The sequence below is a fragment of the Panicum virgatum genome, chromosome 7K, assembly GCF_016808335.1.
Source record: "Panicum virgatum strain AP13 chromosome 7K, P.virgatum_v5, whole genome shotgun sequence".
Taxonomy (NCBI): domain Eukaryota; kingdom Viridiplantae; phylum Streptophyta; class Magnoliopsida; order Poales; family Poaceae; genus Panicum; species Panicum virgatum.
In genome coordinates, this window is record NC_053142.1 from 25,820,381 (window position 1) to 25,848,107 (window position 27,727).

A 27,727-nucleotide genomic window follows, 5' to 3' on the forward strand; every position below is an offset into this window, starting at 1 on the left:
ACACCGACTGTCGGTACCCCAGGACTGGGGATGTGGCAGAACCGCCTAAATTATCCCGGCTCAAGTGCGTAAACCATCACCATAAAGGCAACATTAGCTTAAACGCACTTCAAACGGAACAATTTTTGGTCTGTCGGGTAACGTCCCGATACAACCACCGATTCTCGGATCGAACAAGCATACCCCGCACGAAGGCGAGTTCAGAGATATTACAACCACACTTTTACAACACAGACATATTAAAGATTACAAACCAGTTCAAAAGATTATTACAAAAACCAACTTAAGTAAAACAGTTATTCAAGCCATGATTATAAGTTCAGAGTCTAAACAGCGGAAGATGAAACACGATCTCTACGACACGTCGCCAAAAGTATACCAAGCTAGCCCAAGCCGGGTATCACTCGTCATAGTCATTGCCGGCCGAAGACGTATCCCATTCTACGGACCAGCCAGGAGGCAACGAGCAAGGATAGGTCAAGCTAGCGACCTGATCCTCAAAAGTCATACCTGAAAAAGGGTTTCAACAGCAAGGCTGAGTATTCTAATACTCAGCAAGACTTAACCGACAACGGGTATAAGTAGCCCACCTTAGCTAGACTATGCAAGGCTTTGTAAGGCTCTGGTTTTCCTTTGCTGAAAAGCAATAAAGAGTAGGTCCTTACTTTCAAGTTTTAGCTGCAAGATTCTAGTTGATTAACCATTCTATGTAAGCATCTACTAACCATTCATGGTGGAACTTCTAAGCAAACATCAAGATTAATAAGAATATTGTTGCTCTTATTACTCTGTGTGGCAAAGAGATCAAGCAGTCTCATTTCATCGTGAGAGGCGGACGATTCTGAATCGAAATTCAACCTTGCAAGGGTAACCTAGCACACACGTCTGGAATACCGTCGGGTCATTCCCAAACAACCGTTAACCTTTCTTTCCGGCTTGTGGATAGTGCCACTCTCCCCGACTACAGGGCTCCAAGGCCGAACCTTGTCCCTAGAAGTCGTAGTGTTGCGCAACATATATAAAAAAAACCTATCCCTACTGAGAGAGTGGGAGGTATATCCACTCCCCGGTCCAATCGGCTACTAGGCTTGCCGCGTACCATATTTACGGCATGTGACTAGTACTTTCAAAAAGTTAACCAGCACTACCACACACCGCGACCTTAGCAAGTTCATCAACACAGACGGGGTCTCACATAGGACATGATATCGAACACAACCCCGTCCGTCGTCCTTATATTGATAACAGAAAGTAAACAAGCAATTCCTATAAAGCTCGCGAGTGACAGGCAATCACTCGACTTTTACCGTTCCTATAAGCTTAGCAATTACTCGAACTCAAGTCTAGTGTTCAGTACATAGGTTCCTAGGATCATGCATCTAGGGTTTCAATCCAAATCCTAAGAACTGTAAATGCACAAGTACGTAATACAGTAAATGATATTAATTTGAAGTATAGGTTATGTCCGGGGCTTGCCTTCTCGGTAGTTGCTAACTATTTCAGCGCTAGGCTCTTCCGAACTTTGGTTCGGGGCTTCAGTTAGTTCCGCAGTGTTTACTTGAGCGTCGAGATCACCTCCGTCAGATTCCGGGATCAGCTCGTACGTCCCGTCTGATAAGGTAGTCGTGTCTATATGTAATGCAAGAACAACATTATAAACAAACATGGGCAATCGTTTATAGAGTAAATAAATAACAAATTTAACTACACAAGGCATCATGATCAACATCACAAAATAAGTTAACTAACTTCATAAAAGGAGTGGGGGTGATTTTTCTATACAATTAAGTCATGGTTTGTAAATAAATCAACAAATCAGAGTACAAATAGTAATAAAATCTACCAAAATTACACTAAACAGAACGTGAACAAAGTAATCTACCCTGTAAAAATCATGCTAAGACATTGAACCATTTAAACACAATAAATCATTTACTCAGATAACATCTAGAACAAGCAAGAATTACACAGGTCAAACTAAAGAAGATCAGAAGCTCAAAATTTAACATGAGATCTACACAGGGATGATCTAGCTACTGTGAATTTTTCATGATTTTATATACACGGAATTAATTCTGAGAAAATAAACAAAACAGACATCAGTTTAGCAAGATTAAATTTTAGCTCCTGTTCTAGTCATGAACTAAAGCTCAAACTTCCTGATCAAGCTAATATACTCCATATGAACACTCAGGAATATTTTCAGGATTTTACACTAACAGAAACTATTTATCATAAATAAAGTATACTAAACAAGGATTAAAACAAATAAAAAGCTACAACAAAGAACTGATCATGAAATTTTTATAGCAAAGCTAGTGTAACAAGAGTAAACTACCACCAAAATTTCAGAGCAATATCAGCTTTCAAGTATCACATAAGAAAAAGATTAAAGCACTAGTATTTATACACCTAGTAACACAAAACAAAATCTACAGCAAAAACTTGCAACTAAAGCCTAACATATTATGGTTCTACTGCATAGAGCTCTTCCAGAGGATTCCAAAACATCCAGATTTGCTAATTTACGAATTTTCTACGAATTGATATTGAATTTCAAAGTTTACTGAAAAACATTACAAAGCAGTCCTTAGTGGCACTATTCAAATGAGTCATAGTCTATTCACATAACCCCCTGGCCTTTCTCTAATTCTAACAAACAAGTCCCCGGCCGAGTCAGAGCAGGGGGCGGTGGTTTGACCGGCCAAAACCGGCGACGGCGATCGCCGGCGGCGAGGGTGGGGTTGGGGGAAACGGAGAGCAGGCCAGGGCGGACCTCCTGGTGTACTTAGCGCGTCGGGAGAGGGTTGGAGGAGGGCGGTCGGCGATGGACGGCGGCCTGCGGGCTCGGAGCTCGGCGGCGGGATGGCTCTGGTGAGGTTTGGGCGAGGGGAAAAGGCCTGGGAGCTGCGCGAGGTCGAGGCGGTGCTAAAGGTGGGGGATGTAGGGGTGGAGCGGGTCTGGGTTGGCGGCTCCGTGGTGGGGTGGAGCTCGCCGGGGTTCAAGCGGGGCGGCGGCGGCGTTCTGCGGCGTGGGAGCGAGGGGAGAGGAAATGGACGGGCGAAATCGATCTCTGGGGTTTAAGTAGTGCTTAAGCGCTCGCTAGAAGAGGGCGGCGTGCTCTGCAGCAGCCGTTCCACGGCGGCGTCGCGGTGGCGGCCGTCGGGGAGGTTCGGGGCGCGGCGGGGGGTGCGTGGCGAGGGGTGGAGGGTCCAGCGCGAGGCAACAGGAGGGGGAGGAGCTCGCCCGCGACGCGTGGGAGCCAGCGCACGGCGAATTAATGGCCGGGAAGGCCGGGAAGGCGCTCCACGGCGGTGACGGGCGGCGCTGTCGGCGGCGAGAGAGAAAACAGAGCAGGGGGGGTGGAGGTGGAAGAAAAGGTTCGTTTTGCAATTACCAAAAGTTCCAGGGACCCCACTGTAAAACAGCGATAACTTTTAAACCAAAGCTCAAATGAAAAAGTGCCCAACATGAAAGTTATTCAATTTTTCAAGAGCTACAACTTTGATGTTGTGCAAAAATTTATTTGACCAAAGGATAGAGAACTAAATTTGAAAACGCAAGAGGGATTTTAAACTCTAGGAATTTTGTCTTTTTCAATGCAAAACCACTTCAAAAGTAGATTTACAAGCAAAATGACTACCATGCATTAAATGCACTGAAATTTTGCACAAACACCCTCCACTAAAACTATAATTACACAACCTATTCAACACAACTGCAAAAAGGACCTTGCATAAAATCATAATTACACATATAACCTTTCATAATTACAAAAAGATCCTTTTTAAGCATTTCAAGCACAAGATGCATAATTTGATTCTAATTACCCTAAATTGGTTATTTAAAACCCTGGGCCGTTACAGCCTACCCCCCTTAAAAAGAATCTCGTCCCGAGATTCCGAACGAAAAAAACTCTCAAGGGAAGAGGAGTAGACTAACCATCAAAGCTAACAGGACAAAGTCACAATAAAGAAGGTTGATGTTGACGATATGATCTTTTGTAGATAAGGATTGAGAACTTAGATAAAGTTCAAGAAACAAGGTATGAATTTATGAGCGAGAGGAATTACTGTGCGATTGTGTGAACTAATCAATTGTTTTTCCACACTAAAGGCTCTAGGATTTCATTCTTTGCAGCAAGAGTCGGTGGATAAAATATGAGATCACAATCACCAGCAAGTTGGCTGGAAAAGACTGGTGGACTATTCTAGTACTAACATATAGTAGGATTTTTGTAAAGAAGAGAGGACCTAAGTTCTGGTAGAATCAAGGTCTCAATTTGGTGGTGAAACCCGATAGAAAAGATATCAAGGTGAGTTTTTGCTCAAGGACATTCTTTCTCAAACTGTTGATTAAATTAAACATTATGATGCGAGATGCATATGCTCGATGACCATGAGAATGATGCATCCTCAAGATGTATGATTACAATGCTGGTTAGTGACCCAGAAGGATATACCAAAACTCACAGTTTTTGTTGGCCGAATCAAAACCCCAAGTTAACACAATATTCAGGTCGCGAAAAAATGGATTGTCGGGGTATTGCTTACACGTACCAAGATACCAGCGCGCTTCTAGTGGCACAAACATATGGCTGCAGCACACACGAGGCCCTAGATCCCGTCGCGGCACCATTGGTCAGTGACAGACACCACGACATGGTAAAAATATAGCAACCTAAATAATGTGCATGGCTAGAACGAAAGACGGAGGGTTAGGTGATAAACGCAAAACCCTTCCCAGATGCATATGATGTTAATTGTAATTGAGCCCCCTGATGCACATGTTTAAATAATGGCCATGCAACAACCATGCTAGTAATGAGCCTGCGTGTTATTCTAGTATTCTTGATTGCCACTCTGTTTAGTCTTCAAGGAGAGTTATACGAGCAAGGAGGGTAATGAGATTTCCCTTTGATATGCAAAGTAAGGGCTAGACGGTTTGAGAATAGAGAATATACCCGTCATAACCGGTGCACCTTCAAGAAGATCAGATAGTGAGGTACCTCCAACCTTTCCTTGTAAACTATCCTGTCTCTTTCCCTTATTTTTGTTGTTCTGCATAGAATCTTGACCCCGTTTTGGTCGTCTAGGCTGGGAGCAGTGTCGAGCGAAGTGGTTAGGATTCCCACAATTGAAGCAACGTTTTATTTTGCCTGAACCACCACGTGGGATGAAATCCGTGTAGGTAATTTCCCACCCAGTCAAGTCTATGTCGCTTTGGTCATGCTTGAGAATTCGACGCTTTGCTTGTCGAGCCTTAAGTTCCATCGGAGGTCGCGATGGTGGCGTTAGGGAGTCTAAGTAAACATCCCTCATCTCCTTTATTCCTTCATTGAGCTCTTGAGATTCTGCAACCAGAGGTTGGGGGACATCATACCCTTCCCCTAGCTGGTGTTGTTGCTGTAGGAGTTGATAAATCTCTTGCTGTCTCTGAGCAAGTTGCTGGAGTAGTTTGGTCTGAGTAGCCACGAGTTCAACCAGGTTGGACAGTAGTGGCTGTCCGCTATCACAAGCACTTCTCAGCCCTGCAGGAGCATTGGGTGACCCTTGCACCATTTGCAATGCGTAATTCTTTCATTAACTAGGGAAAACTTTAATAAAAGCTAGAGAACACGTTTTTCGAACAAAACTTTCCACATGATCAACTATAGATCAGATCCCATACTAGGCCAATTAATTTTGTTTTTCCCAGATACAAAAGAGAGGCAGATTTCTAGATGGATCTTCGGTGATTGAATAGACAGGGTTCTGGTGCTACGCTGCTAATCAGCAGAGATCAAAGAAGTGATTGGACTAAAAATATAGTCTCACAGATTCAATAGGCTAAAATTTGATGAACACCCATGTCACAAAATTTGCAACATTTTTAGTATTCATCAAACAGCGTAGAAATGTACAAATAAAGAGATTTGGCAAGTAGAAAAGGATTAAGATCTTCCAAACTGGTAGTCCAAGTGGTACTGTTTCATCATTTGAGATTCTAAGGAATGAAAAGATCACTAGACATCAAGATGGGGCTTCATATGAAGGCATGACTAAAAACCATCTTTTTCAACCAAGAAAGTCTAAGCATTTAACAAGCATGCTCCAAAAATCAAAATTTCACTCACTCATGTTTTAAGCACACTAACATTTATCTATGAGGATTCATACTAGAAATTCCTTACAAAGCTTATGTAACAACTTCACAGACTAGGAACCAAAGTAAACATCAACCAATATGCATGCACGTCCTAACCGTCCTCACAAGATAAATAATTGCCAACTATCGTTGGGCTTACGTGGTTAGCACGATGGCATACATAAATACGGCTCTCCCTATATAGCTAGTCGATACATTCTAACCGTTCTTAACTTATCGAATCGTGGTTAGTGTACCTGCAGAAGATTGACAAAACTTATATATATATCCAATGAACCTTTCATGCCAGCACTCATGAAAGCGTTCCCAAACATTACCGCTCACTATAGAAGCGGCAGCCATACAATTTTCGCCGTATGGCCAACGTTAACATACGCTAGTTAGTGGCGTATTCACGAGTTCCTTTACTCCCAATATAGTCGACCGAGATCGGTATATTGGCAGCAGCTCAAGTAAGTCACTGCTTGAGCGCAGCGTTCGGTTCGCATCGCCGACGGGAAGGTCAGACTCCCTCAGCTGACTGAGCACACTTTACTTCCAATATAGTCAACTAATAGTCGATATATTGGAAGCACCTCAAGTAAGCCACTGCTTGAGGGCAGGGTTCGGCTCGCATCACCGACGGGAAGGTCAGACTCCCTCAGCTGACTGAGGATCCTTACCATCTTACCTCACGTAGGTGCGTCGTTACAAGAATTAAGAGTTGCTTGTGAGTATGGTTTGACAAAATATAAAGTGTTGGAAGTCGGATAACATAAACCATACAGAAATAACCACCTAGTAATTCCCATAAATTCCCTAGGACTTTACGTTCTAAGCACAACCCTTAACGAATCCAACGTAGCTTTTCGAAATACCCTGTTGTTCCAATTTTATACGAAAAGCGATTTTTAAGGTTCCAACACCTCTGGTATACGCTTGTAGCTCTGATGCCAGCTGTGGCAGAACCGCCTAAATTATCCCAGCTCAAGTGCGTAAACCATCACCATAAAGGCAATATTAGCTTAAACGCACTTCAAACGGAACAATTTTTGGTCTGTCGGGTAACGTCCCGATACAACCACCGATTCTCGGATCGAACAAGCATACCCCGCACGAAGGCGAGTTCAGAGATATTACAACCACACTTTTACAACACAGACATATTAAAGATTACAAACCAGTTCAAAAGATTATTACAAAAACCAACTTAAGTAAAACAGTTATTCAAGCCATGATTATAAGTTCAGAGTCTAAACAGCGGAAGATGAAACACGATCTCTACGACACGTCGCCAAAAGTATACCAAGCTAGCCCAAGCCGGGTATCACTCGTCATAGTCATTGCCGGCCGAAGACGTATCCCATTCTACGGACCAGCCAGGAGGCAACGAGCAAGGATAGGTCAAGCTAGCGACCTGATCCTCAAAAGTCATACCTGAAAAAGGGTTTCAACAGCAAGGCTGAGTATTCTAATACTCAGCAAGACTTAACCGACAACGGGTATAAGTAGCCCACCTTAGCTAGACTATGCAAGGCTTTGTAAGGCTCTGGTTTTCCTTTGCTGAAAAGCAATAAAGAGTAGGTCCTTACTTTCAAGTTTTAGCTGCAAGATTCTAGTTGATTAATCATTCTATGTAAGCATCTACTAACCATTCATGGTGGAACTTCTAAGCAAACATCAAGATTAATAAGAATATTGTTGCTCTTATTACTCTGTGTGGCAAAGAGATCAAGCAGTCTCATTTCATCGTGAGAGGCGGACGATTCTGAATCGAAATTCAACCTTGCAAGGGTAACCTAGCACACACGTCTGGAATACCGTCGGGTCATTCCCAAACAACCGTTAACCTTTCTTTCCGGCTTGTGGATAGTGCCACTCTCCCCGACTACAGGGCTCCAAGGCCGAACCTTGTCCCTAGAAGTCGTAGTGTTGCGCAACATATATAAAAAAAACCTATCCCTACTGAGAGAGTGGGAGGTATATCCACTCCCCGGTCCAATCGGCTACTAGGCTTGCCGCGTACCATATTTACGGCATGTGACTAGTACTTTCAAAAACTTAACCAGCACTACCACACACCGCGACCTTAGCAAGTTCATCAACACAGACGGGGTCTCACATAGGACATGATATCGAACACAACCCCGTCCGTCGTCCTTATATTGATAACAGAAAGTAAACAAGCAATTCCTATAAAGCTCGCGAGTGACAGGCAATCACTCGACTTTTACCGTTCCTATAAGCTTAGCAATTACTCGAACTCAAGTCTAGTGTTCAGTACATAGGTTCCTAGGATCATGCATCTAGGGTTTCAATCCAAATCCTAAGAACTGTAAATGCACAAGTACGTAATACAGTAAATGATATTAATTTGAAGTATAGGTTATGTCCGGGGCTTGCCTTCTCGGTAGTTGCTAACTATTTCAGCGCTAGGCTCTTCCGAACTTTGGTTCGGGGCTTCAGTTAGTTCCGCAGTGTTTACTTGAGCGTCGAGATCACCTCCGTCAGATTCCGGGATCAGCTCGTACGTCCCGTCTGATAAGGTAGTCGTGTCTATATGTAATGCAAGAACAACATTATAAACAAACATGGGCAATCGTTTATAGAGTAAATAAATAACAAATTTAACTACACAAGGCATCATGATCAACATCACAAAATAAGTTAACTAACTTCATAAAAGGAGTGGGGGTGATTTTTCTATACAATTAAGTCATGGTTTGTAAATAAATCAACAAATCAGAGTACAAATAGTAATAAAATCTACCAAAATTACACTAAACAGAACGTGAACAAAGTAATCTACCCTGTAAAAATCATGCTAAGACATTGAACCATTTAAACACAATAAATCATTTACTCAGATAACATCTAGAACAAGCAAGAATTACACAGGTCAAACTAAAGAAGATCAGAAGCTCAAAATTTAACATGAGATCTACACAGGGATGATCTAGCTACTGTGAATTTTTCATGATTTTATATACACGGAATTAATTCTGAGAAAATAAACAAAACAGACATCAGTTTAGCAAGATTAAATTTTAGCTCCTGTTCTAGTCATGAACTAAAGCTCAAACTTCCTGATCAAGCTAATATACTCCATATGAACACTCAGGAATATTTTCAGGATTTTACACTAACAGAAACTATTTATCATAAATAAAGTATACTAAACAAGGATTAAAACAAATAAAAAGCTACAACAAAGAACTGATCATGAAATTTTTATAGCAAAGCTAGTGTAACAAGAGTAAACTACCACCAAAATTTCAGAGCAATATCAGCTTTCAAGTATCACATAAGAAAAAGATTAAAGCACTAGTATTTATACACCTAGTAACACAAAACAAAATCTACAGCAAAAACTTGCAACTAAAGCCTAACATATTATGGTTCTACTGCATAGAGCTCTTCCAGAGGATTCCAAAACATCCAGATTTGCTAATTTACGAATTTTCTACGAATTGATATTGAATTTCAAAGTTTACTGAAAAACATTACAAAGCAGTCCTTAGTGGCACTATTCAAATGAGTCATAGTCTATTCACATAACCCCCTGGCCTTTCTCTAATTCTAACAAACAAGTCCCCGGCCGAGTCAGAGCAGGGGGCGGTGGTTTGACCGGCCAAAACCGGCGACGGCGATCGCCGGCGGCGAGGGTGGGGTTGGGGGAAACGGAGAGCAGGCCAGGGCGGACCTCCTGGTGTACTTAGCGCGTCGGGAGAGGGTTGGAGGAGGGCGGTCGGCGATGGACGGCGGCCTGCGGGCTCGGAGCTCGGCGGCGGGATGGCTCTGGTGAGGTTTGGGCGAGGGGAAAAGGCCTGGGAGCTGCGCGAGGTCGAGGCGGTGCTAAAGGTGGGGGATGTAGGGGTGGAGCGGGTCTGGGTTGGCGGCTCCGTGGTGGGGTGGAGCTCGCCGGGGTTCAAGCGGGGCGGCGGCGGCGTTCTGCGGCGTGGGAGCGAGGGGAGAGGAAATGGACGGGCGAAATCGATCTCTGGGGTTTAAGTAGTGCTTAAGCGCTCGCTAGAAGAGGGCGGCGTGCTCTGCAGCAGCCGTTCCACGGCGGCGTCGCGGTGGCGGCCGTCGGGGAGGTTCGGGGCGCGGCGGGGGTGCGTGGCGAGGGGTGGAGGGTCCAGCGCGAGGCAACAGGAGGGGGAGGAGCTCGCCCGCGACGCGTGGGAGCCAGCGCACGGCGAATTAATGGCCGGGAAGGCCGGGAAGGCGCTCCACGGCGGTGACGGGCGGCGCTGTCGGCGGCGAGAGAGAAAACAGAGCAGGGGGGGTGGAGGTGGAAGAAAAGGTTCGTTTTGCAATTACCAAAAGTTCCAGGGACCCCACTGTAAAACAGCGATAACTTTTAAACCAAAGCTCAAATGAAAAAGTGCCCAACATGAAAGTTGTTCAATTTTTCAAGAGCTACAACTTTGATGTTGTGCAAAAATTTATTTGACCAAAGGATAGAGAACTAAATTTGAAAACGCAAGAGGGATTTTAAACTCTAGGAATTTTGTCTTTTTCAATGCAAAACCACTTCAAAAGTAGATTTACAAGCAAAATGACTACCATGCATTAAATGCACTGAAATTTTGCACAAACACCCTCCACTAAAACTATAATTACACAACCTATTCAACACAACTGCAAAAAGGACCTTGCATAAAATCATAATTACACATATAACCTTTCATAATTACAAAAAGATCCTTTTTAAGCATTTCAAGCACAAGATGCATAATTTGATTCTAATTACCCTAAATTGGTTATTTAAAACCCTGGGCCGTTACAGGGGATACCCCCTCTTGCTGTGCCTAGGCAAGGGTCTTGTAGTTATCTTTAACTACATCCAAGCAGCTGGACCCCTATGGTCCGGAGTCCTGTTCTCCCAGCAACGGTCCGGACCGTCCCCACGGTTGGGAAAGGTCCGGAGACACCACGTGTCCCGGAGGGGGTAGGAATTCGTGCGCGAGCAGCCGGGGCTCCGGACCTCCCAAGGAGACCGGACCCCCGCAGGGTCCCGGACCCCTCATGGGGTCCCGGACCCCCTGTATAGTAACCGGACCCCTCACTAAGGGAAGGAATCGACACCCCACATCCGGGTGGTCTGGAGACGCCACGTGTCTGCAAGATATGGCTGTTTGGGTTTCCATACAGACGTTCACCCACCATTGCATTCATTGCGGTAGGTGGACGTTAGCATTGATATAGCAGAAGCTGAGGCGTTTGATTGACCAGGGGACACTATTGATCGCGTATTACCAAGGCAGTGGAGCCGCTGGCGCCGCCCATGCCGTGTCTGCCAGTCTGCCGTAACAGTCGGATACGACGGCTCGGCTTCGCCCATTATGACGCTACATAATAGCCTCAGCAGGTCACGCCGCAAGCTACGCTACTCCAACGGGCACCTAGCTGACGGGACAAGAGAAGACCCCCCTGAGTCAGAGGAGCAGCAGTACGCATATCGGAGGAAAGATTCGAGACCACTGTAGTCTTTTAAGTACTCTGCACAGCACGTTGGGCCCACTTGTCGGGGCCCCAACGACCAATGTATCCGCTCCCCCCTTGATCTATAAAAGGAGGGGGTGCCGCTAGAAGACCTCAGGCTGGGCAAAACCATAGGCCGGGCAGAGGATAGGTTTATACACAACCAAGAACAATACACCTCCCAGTGGACGTAGGGTATTACGCTCCGGCGGCCCGAACCACTCTAAATCGTGTGTTCTTGTGAGCTCCTCCCAAAGCTAGATCAGTCCAACCGCCAAAGAACTTCCCCGAGTCCTCCCTTACGGGGAATAGGCGGGTGCGATCCGCCACCCGGCTGTGGGTACCCTAGAAATCCCACGACACCGACCATTTGGGGTAAGCGAATGCCACCGAAGCCTCTGCAAGACAAGGTACCAGATCTGTCTTGCAAATGAACAATTGAGCAACAAGTGTGAGATTGACTCAGATTCTTGGGCGCAAAGAGCACAGAGATCATCATCTTGTAAATTGTGTCGTTTCCTTCTCTCGGCCGTCCAACAGCGATCATGGAGGACCAGCCAAACAAAGAATTTGCATTTTCCTGGGGCGCGTGTTTTCTTCAAACATTTGGCACCAGGGACTTCATATTGTCCAATGAAAAAAGCTCGATATGCTGATGCGGTGGAGAAGCACTGATCACTTGTCCATTTCCACAAGAACCTGTCAGGCGAGTCTGGTCTCAACTAGACTGCTCTTGTTGCATCCCAAACAAGAAAAAAAATCCAGAATGACCTGCACTGTGAGAGCTCCCGAAATATCACGCACCCATTTATTGTTTTCTAGCCCTTGCGCAACTGTCCTGCATTTTACAATTCTGGGCCCGACTGCATTGAACTGGAAGGGAGCTCGTTCCTGAATGCATCTGCCTTGTATCCAACGATCAGACCAGAAAAGAGATTCTTTGAACACCAACACCACTCATCCTCAGATGTGCTCCGCCACGTTGTCCACAACATCGATTCTTGGTACTGCGGATACCGGAGGCTACTCACGGAGCTCAATGCGTGGCGAGATTGGATTGTAAACTGCAAATACTCTTCCTATTTTCTCCCTTGTTTCCAATTATTTTTCTCCCCTTGTATTCACCCCTTGGTATGCCAAGGCTCTACTTGTAACTGGACACGCAAGTTTCAATGAATGGTAGGTGGGGATCTTCCCCCGATACGTTCAAAAAAAATAGCAACTTTTATAAGAGCATACACATTAAAGACTCCCAAAAGGGTTTTGCTACGGTACACCGAAGTGAATGTGGACCGTCGATCAAGCTGGCTCGATATCCAGCCTCAGCGCTGAGTGCAGATTGGGCCACCAAAACATAAATAGTGCGAGTCGAATCAGTTTAGCGGGTGCCTCTATTGATAGTATATTAGTACGTGCAACTAGAAGCTGCACCTAATTATATTCAGGTTATTTTTTGTCTAAAATATTTGTATTTATTGCGAAATAATTTCCATCTGTAGAATATTTTTATCTTATATTGGAATATTTTTATTTGTTCAGGAGAAATTCCTATCTCTAGAATATTTTTATCTTATCTTGAAATATTTTATTTTATTCTCAAACAATTTATGTCTAGAATAGTTTTATCTTATCTTGAAACATTTTATTTTATTCTAAAACAACTTATGTCTCTAGAATATTTTTGTCTCCGGTGGACCTGTGCGATAGTATGGCTATAGACTTATACAGTCTAGCTGGTATTATATGACATAATGGAATCAAAAGAAAACAAAATACATATAGATTTTAAATATAAGCCACAAAATGATTAGATCCGAGTCAAAATACAATACACTATATTATTCTTAAAACTTTAATTAAAAATTTGGTAGAGGCCGCGCGAACGCGTACCCCCTCTGCCACAAATTATGACGTCCACTCTCCTATTTAAGGAGATGGTAAGCCAGTGCTCCTCCCAAGTGCAATGGAGGTCACTGACCTAGGCCATAGCTCTTCTTGATCAGCCATAGACCCCGTCCAGGTAAGTATGTTTGCAAGGTGGCCCTCCCTCTTGATTTATTCTTCCCACGCCTCTTACCCCCAGCATCGGCTGCCGGTACGGTACTATTATTGTCCTGGCTAAGCATCTGGTTAACGCCTGGGCTAATCACACAGTCATATCGGACTCGCTTTGTCCTCAAAGGGCCCGCCTAGGCAGCAGCCCACGTACTGTAGGCCCAACTGATAGCCCGCTCCGCCCACGAGTTTTCGGTGCCCGTGGCCGTTTTCGTAGGCCTGGGCTACATTAGTGATCTCTTCTGGCCCAAGCTTACAGAGTTTAACACGGGCAACGGCAAAAGAAGACCGAGCCACAAACCTGCCGGATCCAACCCAATGATGCATTACTGTTCTTTGCCATCACATCATGGTACATTTCACAGTTTTGGGAGTTGGGACGTCGAAAAACACTGTGCCGTCACAAGGTAGAAAGAGCAGCTCAAAATCTCAAATCTACCAACCATCGACGCCATCGCCTACCAATGGCTTCGTCCGAAACCGAAAGACACACTACCACACTTGCTTGTACTACCAGAAAATGTTGAGCAGAACTGTAGCGCTCATGCCACACTGTTCGACTGATGCAAGAAGCGATAGAACAAGATCACAGCTCCATACAACTAGAGAACAGATCCCACCGCTTTTTTTTCTTTTTTTTCCATAGCATAGAAATCCATGTACCCTTACACGGCAAAAGCCTGCTAATGGCCATACTTGCTCTACCACAGTTCGTAACACCACGCCCCCGGTATTATTAATATCCAGCAGCAAACGATCAAATTGTCTCACGCAGGCAGCTGATGAGTGCGCACGGACTCTGAAGCTCTACGCAGCGCTGTCGATGGCCATCGGCTGGGGCTGCTGCTTCCCGGGCACCTTCTGCAGGGTCACCACAGAAACAGAGGTGTAAGTAAGGATCAACGGGCGGTTGAAGCGGGACAGAGACGGCAAGAGGCTGAATCCGGAGCTCACCTTGATGTCGATGTGCTCCAGCTTCCTCCACTTCGCGAACATGTTGCCGTAGAACTTGGCATCCCGCCTGTTGTACTCCCTCATCTTCTCCTTCAGGGTCTTGTACACCAGCTTCACATCCCTGAACCAGCCGAATACAGGCAAGAGGAGTTACCAGGTTTTCATAGGCGACAATCTTTGCAAGGCTTCAAGCTTCAGACTTTGGTGCTTTACCTGTTGTCAGGGTCAATTTCGAGGGCCTTCTTGATATCCATCTCTGCCAGATCCAGGTCGACGAGTTCGATGTAGGCTTGCGCCCTTCTATACAGGGCTTTAACATTTGTGCTCTCAAGTTCCAGAACCTGAATGGAAGAGCTCATTGTCAGTTCCAATGCTTCCAACCCAACATAACGGTGCAAAGTTCAAGCCACGAATTTGTATACGATACCTTTGTGCAGAATTTCTCTGCTTCTCTGTATTCTTTCAGCTTCAGCTTACATGCGGCGTTGTTGAGCTTGCAACTGATCTTCAGAGCTTTAGATTGCTTCTTCTCCTCCTCACTGAAGGAGCTGTCGTACTCGATGTACTTTGCAGCCTATTTAATAGAAAAAAATGGAGTTAGTAATGATCTCTCTCACGTGATCAGTCACCAGCAACAGAGATCTTCTGAAAAGAGCATGTTGTCATTTGCCTTCTCATATCTCTTGGAAGCCTTAGCGTACTTGCCCATCTTAAACCAGGCATTGCCTTCATCTTTCTTCTTGGAAGCTGCTTCAATCTTCTCAGTGTTGCTCTTTAAATCCCATGATTCTTTGTCCTGCACAAAAGGCACAAATGTAAACACGTTGCGATCAAGAATATCAACAAAGCTAAACATGCAAGATCAAGGAATTTTAAGCACACCTTCTCAAAGGAAACAAGCTCCACTTCGTAGAAGACAGTGGAGTTAGGAGGAACCACAGCAAGATCTTGCTTTGTTTCAGCAGACCCAAATGCATGTTCAGGTGGTATTCTCGCCAACGCAACCTCTCCTTTCTTCATGTTAACCACCGTTATGTCAAGCCCTTCAATAACCTGCTCCTCATCCGTCTTGAATTCAAATGGCTCTTCACCATCATGCCCTTTCTTTACAAAGATAGTGCCATCCTCCAACTTACCAATAAGCCTCACTGCACAATCATAACGACAATTAGAGTTAATACAGCATCGCAATGACTAGAAGGTAGGATGAGAAGGACCGCATTAAGTATCACACACCTCTCACTACTGCTCCATCATTAGGGCGCTCATAGCCTTCACCTTCCTTGAGAACCTTCTTCAAGATCCTCTTGCGATCTCCAATAAGTGTCACAGTCTTCCATGATACTAGCTCAAGATCTATATGCAGGGTAGCATTGGGGGGCACAGCACCCTCATCTCCAGAAGCTGGTCTTCCTTGTTCTCCAAAGCCATCTGGCCATCATAATAGGCACACAAATATATTCATTAATATATATATATATATATATATATATATATATATATATATATATATATATATATATACAAGGCTCGCTGTCAGTTCTGAAAATGTGAAAAAAAAACAGCTAAACTACATTTTCTTGGAGACTTACATTGTGGTTTGACAGTGAGGAGGACCTTCTCGCCCTTCTTCATGGTCTTCACAGCCTTGGCAAGGGCAGGGCAGAAGTAACCTGACAGTACAAGTTTTGTAAGTTCAGAACTAACAATTCAGAGCTGAATCCCACATTGTGGAGGGTCCGAGTTTCAAGATACAAACCATCTTTGACGGCAAATTCAACACCATCAGATTTGGACACTACAGTTCCATCCTCAAGTCTCCCCTCGTACTTAACTGTACGAATCAGTTGAGCAAAACATGTCAAGAACATAGCCCTGTTTAGTTCCCAAACAAAATTTCTAGAGGTGTTCGGACACATGCATAGAGCATTAAATGCAGTTAAAAAAAATAACTAGTACGAGATGAATTTTTTAAACCTAATTAGTCTATAATTAGATATTACTCTAATTGTCAAATAACATCGAAAGTGCTAGAGTGTGAAAACCCAAAAATTTTCGCGAACTAAACAGTATGTAAAACACAGAACACCAGCACCAAATTAATTGTATTATCATATAGCATATTACCGAAAACTTCATCAAGGTCCTTGGGGTTCTCCCATTTTTCCCCTTCAGTAACTATCTTCTTGAAGATTCCACCATCCTTGCAGATGTCCTTGACGCTGCCCCATGAAAGGAGCTCAACATCGAACTGAAGAGTCGCGTTCGGTGGGATTGTTGGTGGTGAGCCAGTCTCACCATAGGCGAGCACTGGTGGGATAGTGAAGACCGCGTTCTCACCCTTTTTCATAGTCTTGATTCCCAGGTCCCATCCCTTTATCACTTGTCCTGAAGATTGAAAAGGGTGTTCATTATAATGCAAGACCACTGAAATATAGATGAACATTGCTGGACTGCTGCATCTGCTTTTACGCACCTTGTCCCAGCTTGAATTTGAAGGGGGTTCCACGGTCACGGCTGGAATCGAATTTTGTTCCGTCGAGAAGGGTGCCGGTGTAATGCACTGCAACGAACAGTTCGATTCAGCAATAGCTCTCATATATAAACTGAATCAGTTGCGCCCATCAACTGCAATATCCAGGACTCGTGTGCTTTCAAGTTTCAATCAAAGTTATATTAAGAGTGAACAGCCTAGTTAATTCATTCAGAACTACTATTGGATTATCGCAGATACTGGCACTGACACCATTTTCTCTACTCTGTTCTTGCGCCGGCAATGTCGTACGTCCCGGCAGCAAGCAACCCCCTTACTGTAGCTCCGGTGAATGAACAACCAGCAGAAGCACGGGCAGGCACGTACCTTCGACCTCGTCGCCGGTCTCGGGGCGGTCCCAGCCCTCGCCCTCCTTGACGAGCTTCTTCTTGAGCCCCTGCTTCCCGATCTCCTTCTCCTCCCCGACCTTCATGGTCGGCGGGAAGTAGTCCTCGTCCTCTCCCTCCCCGGCGTCGAGGTCCTTCATGGCCTCGTCCTCATCCAGGCCCCCCATCACCTCCTCCTCCTCCTCCTCGCCGGCGCCGGTGAGGTTGAACGCGTCGTCCGCCATGGCTTCTCCGACCGGCTGAGATCGACCAATCGAACCAAGAAACGGTCCTGGGCTGCAGATCAGCGCGCCTGTGCGTCCTCCGCTGGTGTGATTGTGCGTTCTTGTCCTGCGAATTGCTCGCAACTCGAGCCAAGTGGATCGAGACCAGCATTTTATAGAGGGCGCTTGGGGTTCTGGAGTGTTCTTCGGACACTGGACGACTGGGCAACTGGGGCAGGTGATTGGTGGATGCTTCCGGAGACGGGGGTTGCGAGGGCGGGAGAGTTTTGGAAGGCTGTGGAGGCTTCCAGAGAGGCAGGGCAGGGACTGCCTCTCACAACCTGCGGGCATCCAACAAATCAGGTCACGTCTGATTATTTTTTTTAAAACAAGATCTTTAGTTAGAACTCCAAAAGTAACACCTGTTTTAAAAACAAGACAGACTCGTCCTCCAGAAAATACCAAGAATCGAAGATGATGGCTACGAATTTCTTGAAAGAAAGATTACTCTGTTTTCTTGCTGAAATGGACCGAACATTTGTTGGAAAGAAAAGGGGTGAACTATAGCAATAGTTTTAAGAAAGAAACACAAGGAAGATTTTGACTAGAATTCGCCAAATCAGTTGGTGATTTCTTCAAATTTCAGTTTTAAATGGATATATGTGAATCTCTAAAGCTTTGCCACAAGGGGCTTGTTTTTCAGATTAACAAAGATGCATTTTTTTAATTGAAGCCATATGGCAATAGTTCTTTCACATCCTACAGGCTGCAGATCAAAATAAAGAGGACCACCCATACTGTACATATCATCGCAGCAAAATTCCGTACCATTCAGCATCATAGCAAAACTTTAATTGAAGCCATATGACAACAGATCACCAGTGAGGCTTCCCACCCCATAAACCCCGTAAACGCAAAAAAATCGTCACATCAAATGTTTTGACACATACATGGAGTACTAAATGAAGTCTATTTACAAAACTTTTTGCATAGATGGGCTGTAAATCGCGAGACGAATCTAATGAGCCTACTTAATCCATGATTTGCAACAGTGATGCTACAGTAACCAACCGGTAATTATTGATTAATCATGAATTAATTAGCATCATTAGATTCGTCTCGCGATTTACAACCCATCTGTGCAAAAAGTTTTGTAAATAGACTTCATTTAGTACTTCAAATTAGTAAGATTCCAACACAAAAATTTTTTGCGCCGGAACTAAACAGGGCCTAATTGTGAGGATAACGTTCAGTTGTAGAATTGACTTACATCTCAAGTACTATGGTTGTACAGGTGCCAGAGTGTTCCCAAATTTCGCAGGCTGAAGCGAAGATCCCCAATAATACCAAATTTATCGGAGGCAGTAATCCTGAAAGACTTCTTTCACATGGTGAGTGCTGACAGGTCACTTGCACACAAAATATGTAAGCTAGTGTGCTGAACCAGCATTAGGCAACAGGTAGTACTCTAGAGTAAACTTCTAGAAGAGCAATAAAATTACCCAAAATTTTACTAAGTTCGACAGACCTTTTCCTGGGATGTTCAAGTAGTATCAAAACTGCACCCCATGGTGGGTCCTTCAGCTTCATAAGAGTTTCCTGAGCCCAGAGGGTAGAGAATTGGGAAACACCACACACCCAAAAGAGGGGGGTGACCTCTATTATATATTGCCGTATGGCTTGGAGTACAAGTAAACTCAATACAAGGAAATACAACAATATATCTCTAATACCCGCCCATAGTCGTAGGCGGAGCTAAACGAAGACCAAGACTAGTCCTAAAATCAGTGTACAACTGGACAGGAAGTCCTTTAGTCATGATGTCAGCATACTGATGAGAAGACGGGACATGCAAGACCCGAATCTCTCCCAAAGCCACCTTCTCGCGAACAAAATGAATATCAATCTCGATGTGCTTTGTGCGACGATGATGGACGGGATTAGCAGTCATATATACAGCACTAATGTTGTCGCAATAAACAACGGTAGCCTTGGCGAGGGGAACATGAAGCTCCTGAAGCAACTGTCATAGCCAACAACACTCAGCAACAACGTGCGCCACTGCCCGGTACTCAGTCTCAGCACTGAAATGAGAAACTGTAGTATGACATTTAGAGGACTAAGACACCAGATTATCTCCAAGATAGACACAGTAGCCTGAGGTGAATCGTCGGGAATCAGGACATCCAGCCCAATCAGCATAAGAATATGCGGTGAGTGTGTCGATAGAGCCAACTCCCAAAGAAAGACCAGCGTCCAGAGTGCCCTTGACATAACGCAAAATCCGCTTGACGAGTGCAAAATGTGGTTCCCTCGGATCATGCATAAACAAGCAGACTTGCTGAACAGCATAGGCCAAATCAGGATGAGTCAAAGTGAGATACTGCAGTGCACCAACAATACTCCTGTACTCCGAAGGATCCGCAACCGGAGGACCATCTGTAGCAGACAGCTTGGACTTGCTATCAACTGGTGTCAAGGTAGAGTGACACTCGCTCATACCGGCGCGCTGTAGCAGATCCGAGGCGTACTGTCGCTGGGACAAGAATAAACCCTCTGAAGTACGGGTGACAGAAATCCCCAGAAAGTAATGTAGATCACCCAGATCAGTCATAGCAAACTCTGCATGAAGGCGACCAATAATGGAGAGAAGCAAATCTGTCGACGAAGTAGTGAGAACAATGTCATCGACATAGAGAAGCAGGTAAGCAGTGCTGGCGCCATCCTTATAAACAAACAAGGAAGTGTCGGAGACTGACGGAACAAACCCCAACTGACGAATATATGTAGCGAATCGCTGGTACCATGCCGAGGAGCCTGCTTCAACCCATAAAGCGACTTCTGCAGAAGACAAACATAATTTGGATGTGAAGGATCAGCAAAACCAGGAGGTTGCTGGCAGTACACTGTCTCATCTAGATATCCATGCAGAAAGACATTCTTCACATCAAGCTGATGAACAGGCCAATGACGAGATACAGCAAGGCTAAGAACAGTACGAATGGTGGCAGGCTTGACCACAGGACTGAAAGTCTCATCATAATCTATGACATGCTGCTGAGAAAATCCACGGACAACCCATCTAGCTTTATGACGTGCAAGAGAACCATCTGAATGAAACTTATGCTCGAAAATCCACTTGCCAGTAACCACATTAGCTCCAGGAGGCCGAGGAACAAGGCGCCAAGTACCATTATCAACCAGAGCCTGAAACTCATCTGCCATAGCTGCTCGCCAATTAGGATCCGCAAGTGCACTGCGATAATTGGCCGGAACGGGAGAAGCAACATCATGATCAGCAGACAAATTCTTGTAACTAACTGGCTGAATTGTACCAGGCTGGAGTTGAGTAATGCAGCGAAGGATCGGCGGTGGAGAAGAACCACTCATCGGACGTCGGGGAGGCTCAAGTGGAGGAAGCTCTCTAGGAGGAGCTTCTGAAGACCGCGCCGGAAGAGGGCCTAGGTAGTGGTCCTGCAGCTGCGGTAGAGGGAGCTCGCGAAGAGGGCGACCAGGCTGCGAAGAGGGCACCGTAGCAGCAGCTGGTCGGCGGCTGTACACTCGACCGAATCGTCCAGGAACAGATGTAGTAGTAGTAGCAGCAGCTGGTCGGCGAGTGTAGACTTGACCGAATTGACCGCTAGCCACAGCACCACCAGGAGGCGCTCTAGGAGCAGGAACAGCAGCACCAGGCGCTCTAGGCACCACAGAAGAAGCACCAGCAGGCGCACCAGAAGCAGCACCAGGCGCTCCAGGAGGCGCAGGTGGATCAGCTGCTGTTGCTGGCGCAGGAAGTGGGCTGGAATCCGTCCCGCCCGTAGAAGAAGACGCCGAAGGACCGGACGGGGGCACAAAACCACACCCGCTCGGAGAAGAAGATGCCAAGGGCCCTAGTGGGGGTTGAACACCGCTCCGACCAGGTGCCGAGCACGGTTGCTCATCGTCTATGGAAGATGGAGCAGCCGTAGGAGAGCCACCAGCTGCATGATTAGTAAACAAAGGTGCAATATCCAAGTTGCGACCGAGTAAGAAATCAAAGGAGCTGGTGGTGGGTGGATGAGTCTCACGAGCGAAAGGAAAGGTGGACTCATCAAACACAATGTGTCTAGATATAATGATGCGACGCGTTGTAAGATCAAAACAGCGATAACCCTTATGATCAGGCGGATATCCCAAAAAGACACATGCGGTCGAGCGTGGAGCGAGCTTGTGTGAAGAGGTGGCCTGTAGGTTAGGATAACACAAGCAACCAAAGACACGCAAGTGATCATAAGAGGGATAAGCATTATATAGGCGAAAATAGGGAATCACGTTACTAATGGAGGAGGAGGGGCGCCGGTTAAGCAGATAGGTGGTTGCTGCTAGCGCCTCAGCCCAATACTTGGGCAGCATAGAGGCATGGATGAGGAGGGTTCGCACTGAATTGTTAAGAGTTCGAAGGATGCGTTCGGCCTTACCATTCTGTGGAGAGGTGTAAGGGCATGAGAGGTGAAAGACAACACCATTGGCGCGCAGGGTGGTGTGCATGGCGTGGTTAACAAACTCAGTCCCATTATCGGCTTGAAAACACTTAACGGGAAGGCCGAACTGAGTACGAGCATAAACAATAAAATTAACGATATGCTGATGTACATCGGATTTGTGCTTAAGCGGGAACGTCCAACAATAGTGCGAAAAATCATCCAACAAAACCAAGTAGTAGGAACAACCAGAAATACTAGCAACCGGCGAGGTCCAGACATCACAGTGAACTATCTCAAAAGGTGAAGTAGTTTGTGAAGTAGAAGTAGCAAACGGAAGACGCACGTGCTTGCCAAGCTGACATGCATGACAAAGCGAGCGATCTACTTTATTACATGAAACTAAATTGTTCTGTTTTAAAGTAGCTAAGACTACTGGACCAGGATGACCAAGGCGACGATGCCACAAGGATGAAGAGGCGGCAAGCATGGCTTTTGCGGTTGCGGGGGCGACTGATGGGATGGTGTAGAGGTCGCCGGTACTATCGCAGCGAAGGATCACTTGTCCCATCTGGATGTCCTTAACAGAAAAACCAGAGGCGTCAAACTCAATGGAACAACGGTTATCGCGAGTGAATTGGCGAACAGAAAGTAAGTTGCGAATTATGGATGGAACGATAAGCACATTGTTCAGAATGAATCTAGACATATCTGTGGCTAGAACGGAAGAACCTCGGGACGTGACAGGGATATGTGCACCATTGCCTACGGTAATCGAAGAGGAAGTAGCTGGGAGGCGAGAGAGAAGTATACCTTTCGAGGAGTGCATGTGAGTAGAAGCTCCAGTATCCATCACCCATGCATTGCCTTCGAGCGCCATCTGCTGGAGAGCAGCGATCAGGCCAGCCTGATCCCACGAAGGGGACTGAGTTGGCGCTTGAGGGGAGGTGATCGCCGCGTGAGCCTGAGGAGGGGCGCCCAGAATGCCTTGACTGCCGCGCTGGAATTGTGCGCCATTGTTGCTGCCTTGCGCACCCTGGAAAGCAGCCCATGGGTTGATGCAGACCCAAGGACCGCTAGGGTTAGGTGTGCGAGGCGACTGCTGCTGCTGCTGCTGGCCGCCGTTGAAGCGTTTGCCCCTCCTGCGACGCTGCTGCTGCTGACCGCCCTGCTGAGGTGGGCGCTGCTGCTGCTGCTGAGGGCGCTGCTGCTGCTGCGTGGCGGAGGTCGAAGATGATGCAGATTGGCAGGAGGAGCTGCATCCAGCCGAGGAGGAGGCGATCATGGCGGAGGAGGCAGCCACCTTTGACTGATTTGCTAGGCGGAGCTCCTAGAGGGCAAGCCGATCTACAGCCCTGGAGAAGGTCATGGTCGCGTCTCCTGCGATGATCTCTCCAGTGGTGCTGTAAAGAGAATCAGCCCCAGCGAGAAGGGTGAGAACCATCTCAGAATCGGCAACAGGCTTGTTGACGTCGCGAAGAGCATCAGCGGCCTTCTTGAGGGCTTGGGCATACTCGTGGACAGACATATCCCCTTGAGTTATTGCGTGGAATGCATGACTCAAGAAGATGGCACAAGGAGCTTTGTTCGTCTGGAAGTGGTTGGAGATGGCAACCCAAAGGTCCCGTGCTGTCTGGTTGGCGGCCATGGTGAAGTCGAGGACGTCCTCGGTGACGGAGCCATAGAGCCAGCTGCGGACGGCACAGTCGGCCTCGTTCTATGCATCAGTGCGCGGATCAGGGGGAGGGGCGCTGTTGATGTGGCTAAGGAGGCCGAACTTGCCGCACATGGCCTCGAAGAAGCTGCTCCACTTGGTGTAGTTGGAGGAGCGGAGTTCCAGCTTGATCGGGACATACGCCTGGACGGAGACGGCGGCGTACGCAGCCATGGGGATCGGCGGCGTACGCAGCCATGGGGATCGGCGGCTGCTGGGTGTCGTCGACGAAGAGGGAGGAGATGCCGTCGAGGAGAGAGTCACCGTCATCGAGGGTGTCACCGTCGTTGGTGACACAGGACATCAACAGATTTTTGCAGATGCAATCTGTTGATGCTGCTGCAGCCGACCAGGGAGGGCGCAGGGAGGAGGAGCGACCATGGAATTGGCGCGGGGAGGAGGGGCCGACCAGGGAGTTGGCGCAGGGAGGAGGGGCCGACCTAGGGTTGGCGGCGGCAGGTGGTGGGTGGGCGCGCAGGCAGGGTTTGCCGCGCGAGTTAGGGCAGCGGAGGAGGGGAGAGGGGCACGGCCGGCCTAGGGTTTGGCCCGGACTCGTGATACCATGTAGAGAATTGGGAAACACCACAGACCCAAAAGAGGGGGGTGACCTCTATTATATATTGCCGTATGGCTTGGAGTACAAGTAAACTCAATACAAGGAAATACAACAATATATCTCTAATACAGAGTCCAGACACGATGTATTAGAATTTAGAAACATAAAATATCAAATCTAAGAAATGAAAAAGAATGTTTCCACTAGCTATTCATTGAGCCACTACAAAAAATAGTAACTTCAGAAGGTGTATCGGTTATGAAAGTTTGAAATAGCTAATTGCAAGGTTCAATTACTTTGAGTTTGGAACTAGCCACAATTCATTCTTATAAATAATTTGATCCACTGATAATGAGCTAGTTTATGCATTCTACTTGTTATGTAGTATTCTGTCTCTTTGAGTAGCTTAGCCTAAGACCAATATTTTTTACAATCTTTATCTAAATTACTTTGGCAGGTAAAGAACTTACCTCCAGGAATATCAACAGCAGACAGTGCGATCAGCTTTGCGCATTTAAGGTAATTCCTGGCTTTCAGCCTTTCACTCATGCAGAGACACTTATCTATCCCTAACAATTAGTGATAAAAGGGGCACAAACACAATCTTCAGAAGAAAAAAAAAACCCTGCTTTCTGCTTGCAGCCTCTCTTTGAATGAATCAGTAAATCAACAATTCAGGCTTTGGATAACCATATCATCAGGTTCAGAATGTAATGATATATGAGATACTAAATCTTCTAGCATTAAAAAGATTTTTGCTCTCTCAGGATGATTCTGGTCATCCACTAGGAATACATGAACTATATCCTTGATCTCAATCCAGCTGCAGCCTGGTTCCTTTTTTGCATTTAGACTCCTCAATCTTGTTCTTACCTTCACAACATCTTCCCATTTCCCCAATTTAGCATATATGTTAGACATCGTGACATAAGCAGACCTATGTTTTGTGCCCGTGCAAAACAACCTCTGAGCAACTTTCTCACCCATCTCCAGGTCCATCGAATACCAGCAGGCAGTAAGTAAGGCTCCCCAGACTACACCATCTGCTGGCACAGGCATCTCACAGATGAACTTCTCTGCTTCTCTGGTACATCTGGTCCGACCAAGAAGATCGACAGCACAAGTATAATGCTCCACAGTTGGAACTAGTCCATAGTTTTCCATGGAGTGGAAGATTTTCATCCCCTTGTTAACCAAACCAGCACGGGCACTAGCAATAAGAAGCCCTAGAAAAGTGATTTCATTGGGATTGACATGATGCCTCAGCATCCTACCAAATTGTACCAGAGCCTCCAACCAGTGACCATTTTGTGCAAGACCATTGATCAGAGATGTCCATGAAGCAACATTAGGTGATGTGATGTAACCAAATGCAGACTGTGCATCACTCACACAACCACATTTGAAGTACATATCAGTTAGAGCTGTCCCAACATGACTGTTGGAGTCAAACGAAGTCTTGCAGAGGTGAGCATGTACCATTTTGCCTTGCTCAAGCATTCCAATAGTTGCACAGGCATGCATTAGAGCAGAGAATGTAGAAGGGCTCCATCCAATAGACAACCGGCACATGACCACAAATAGCTTCAAAGCTTCTGAAGGGTGATCATTCTGAATGTAACCTGAAATCATAGAATTCCATGTTATTGTGTCTCTCTCATCCTTTATCTGTTCAAATAGCTTCAACCCCTCCTCCAGCCTTCCATTCTGGAGCAATACCGACATCATAGAGTTCAAGGACACCATGTTTCTCCGAGGCATCTTCTCGAACAACCTCCTGCAGTCCTCAAGCCTTCCATCAATAGCATATGCCTTAATCATCAGATTATAGGATCCCGAGTCATGCTCTGGCATCTGCGAGAAAACTATCTTAGCATCCTCTGTCCTTCCCATTGATATAAGCCCTGCAATCAGTGTATTGGATGTAATCAAGGAAGGCATTTCCAAGTCATTGTAAACCAGCAGTGCATCATCCAAGGCATCAGAACTGCAGTAAAGATCAACAAGAGCACTGGTGATTAACTGCTCAGACTGAAACCCACTTCGAATCAGACATCCATGAACTGATCGCCCAAAATCTAATTCTTGCAGCTTCACACATGCCCTCAGAGCACTGTCATAAGTGTACTCATTCGGCATGACACCATCATCAGCCAGAAACCTCACAAACAGCTCCAGTGCCTTGATGCAACACTTGGCCGGACCCTTTGTGAAGCCTGATATGACAGCGGTCCACGCGAACACATCACGAGGCGCTGGCATACGCTCCAGCAAGTTCAGGGCCTCGCCCATCAGGCCAAACCTCACGAGGGCAACTACCATCGGGCTCCACAGCAGCTCGTTCTTCAGGTGCAGGGTCTTGAAGAGCGCTCGAGATGCGCGCAGGTCGGAGCACGAGGAGTAGAAGTCGAGGAGGGAAGCCCCTACGATGGGGAAATTTTCGCGCCCAGACTTGATTACTTGACCGTGAACCTGTGCCCCCGCGCTGAGCCGCCGCCCGCGGGCGCAGGTGCCCAGCACGGACGCGAACGTGGCTTCCGTGAGCGGCAACCCGGCGCAGTGCATCCGAGCGGCAGCGTCCAGCGCGTTGAGGACGCCCTCGGGCCTGGCGTGGCCCGCGACAACGGCGTTCCATGAGACCGCGGCCTGGCGGGGCGTTCCGTCGAACAGCCTGCGGGCGGCGGCGGCCGCGGTGTGGGCGAGCTGCGAGGCCTGGTTCTGCTCTGTGGCTCGCGCGTCAGCGCCTCGGTCGGGCGCGGCCGATGTGGCGCGGGAAGGTGGCCATGGCTGGAGCTCGCGCGCTTGGGTGGACGGCGACCGCCGTCTCGAGAAGGCGAGCGACGGCGGCGCGGCTCTGCGGAGCATGCATGCGAGCAGGCGAGGCAGAGTGGGCGCGGCCCGTGCCCGGTGGACGTGTGCTCTCACAATTTTGTTTTTAAAAATATTCAAATAATTTAGGGTTGCTTGGATCCGCGGGTTAAACTTTAGCATATTTCATTATGTTCGACTGGCTGCGGCTGGTGTTGATTTAGTTAAACTTTAGCATACTTCATTATGTTCGGCTGTCTGTGGCTGGTGCTGATTTGTTGTGAGAAAAAAGTACTCTGATGGCTGATGCTGATTTGGTGTGATAGAAAAGCACGACTGCCTGGTTGGCTGACAAGCCAGCAGCACAGAATGCTTATTCCGAACAGTAGGATTAAATATAAAATAATTGTTGATCTAATTACATAGATGATGGACAATTAGTCATTAGAATCCATTAGCTCTTGATTAACTCTCATTAGCTCAT

At 46.5% G+C, this 27,727-nt stretch overlaps 2 protein-coding genes and 1 non-coding gene across 3 annotated transcripts; all 3 read right to left on the reverse strand.

The window, feature by feature from the left end:
* Positions 1 to 13,480: 13,480 nt before the first annotated feature.
* LOC120643269 lies at positions 13,481 to 13,641 on the reverse strand. The gene has a single exon (XR_005662950.1). It is a non-coding gene; the product is annotated as a U1 spliceosomal RNA (small nuclear RNA).
* A 550-nt stretch (positions 13,642 to 14,191) lies between these two features.
* LOC120640641 (70 kDa peptidyl-prolyl isomerase-like) lies at positions 14,192 to 27,341 on the reverse strand. The gene is made up of 14 exons (XM_039916540.1): positions 24,906 to 27,341; positions 18,976 to 19,075; positions 17,483 to 18,046; positions 17,099 to 17,185; positions 16,750 to 17,010; positions 16,382 to 16,456; positions 16,215 to 16,295; positions 15,859 to 16,053; positions 15,505 to 15,770; positions 15,293 to 15,418; positions 15,050 to 15,196; positions 14,836 to 14,963; positions 14,623 to 14,743; positions 14,192 to 14,529 (listed from the first exon to the last, which is right to left on the reverse strand). The coding sequence occupies exons 3-14, from the start codon at positions 17,724 to 17,726 to the stop codon at positions 14,476 to 14,478; spliced, it is 1,785 nt and encodes a 594-aa protein (XP_039772474.1). The 5' UTR covers positions 17,727 to 18,046; positions 18,976 to 19,075; positions 24,906 to 27,341; the 3' UTR covers positions 14,192 to 14,475.
* LOC120640054 (pentatricopeptide repeat-containing protein At2g13600-like) lies at positions 25,102 to 27,300 on the reverse strand. The gene has a single exon (XM_039915946.1). It carries the CDS (start codon positions 27,298 to 27,300, stop codon positions 25,102 to 25,104), a length of 2,199 nt encoding a protein of 732 aa, XP_039771880.1.
* Positions 27,342 to 27,727: the final 386 nt, after the last annotated feature.

Bases quoted from the DNA above. Each gene is read 5' to 3' on its own strand.
- LOC120640641 (XM_039916540.1), bottom strand. From the start codon at position 17,726: ATGGCGGACGACGCGTTCAACCTCACCGGCGCCGGCGAGGAGGAGGAG. The intron at 15,771-15,858 runs GTGTGTGATACT...ATGATTGTGCAG, and splicing joins TGATGGAGCAGTAGTGAGAG to TGAGGCTTATTGGTAAGTTG. The intron at 15,197-15,292 runs GCAAATGACAAC...TCTATTAAATAG, and splicing joins CTTCCAAGAGATATGAGAAG to GCTGCAAAGTACATCGAGTA.
- LOC120640054 (XM_039915946.1), bottom strand. From the start codon at position 27,300: ATGCTCCGCAGAGCCGCGCCGCCGTCGCTCGCCTTCTCGAGACGGCGG.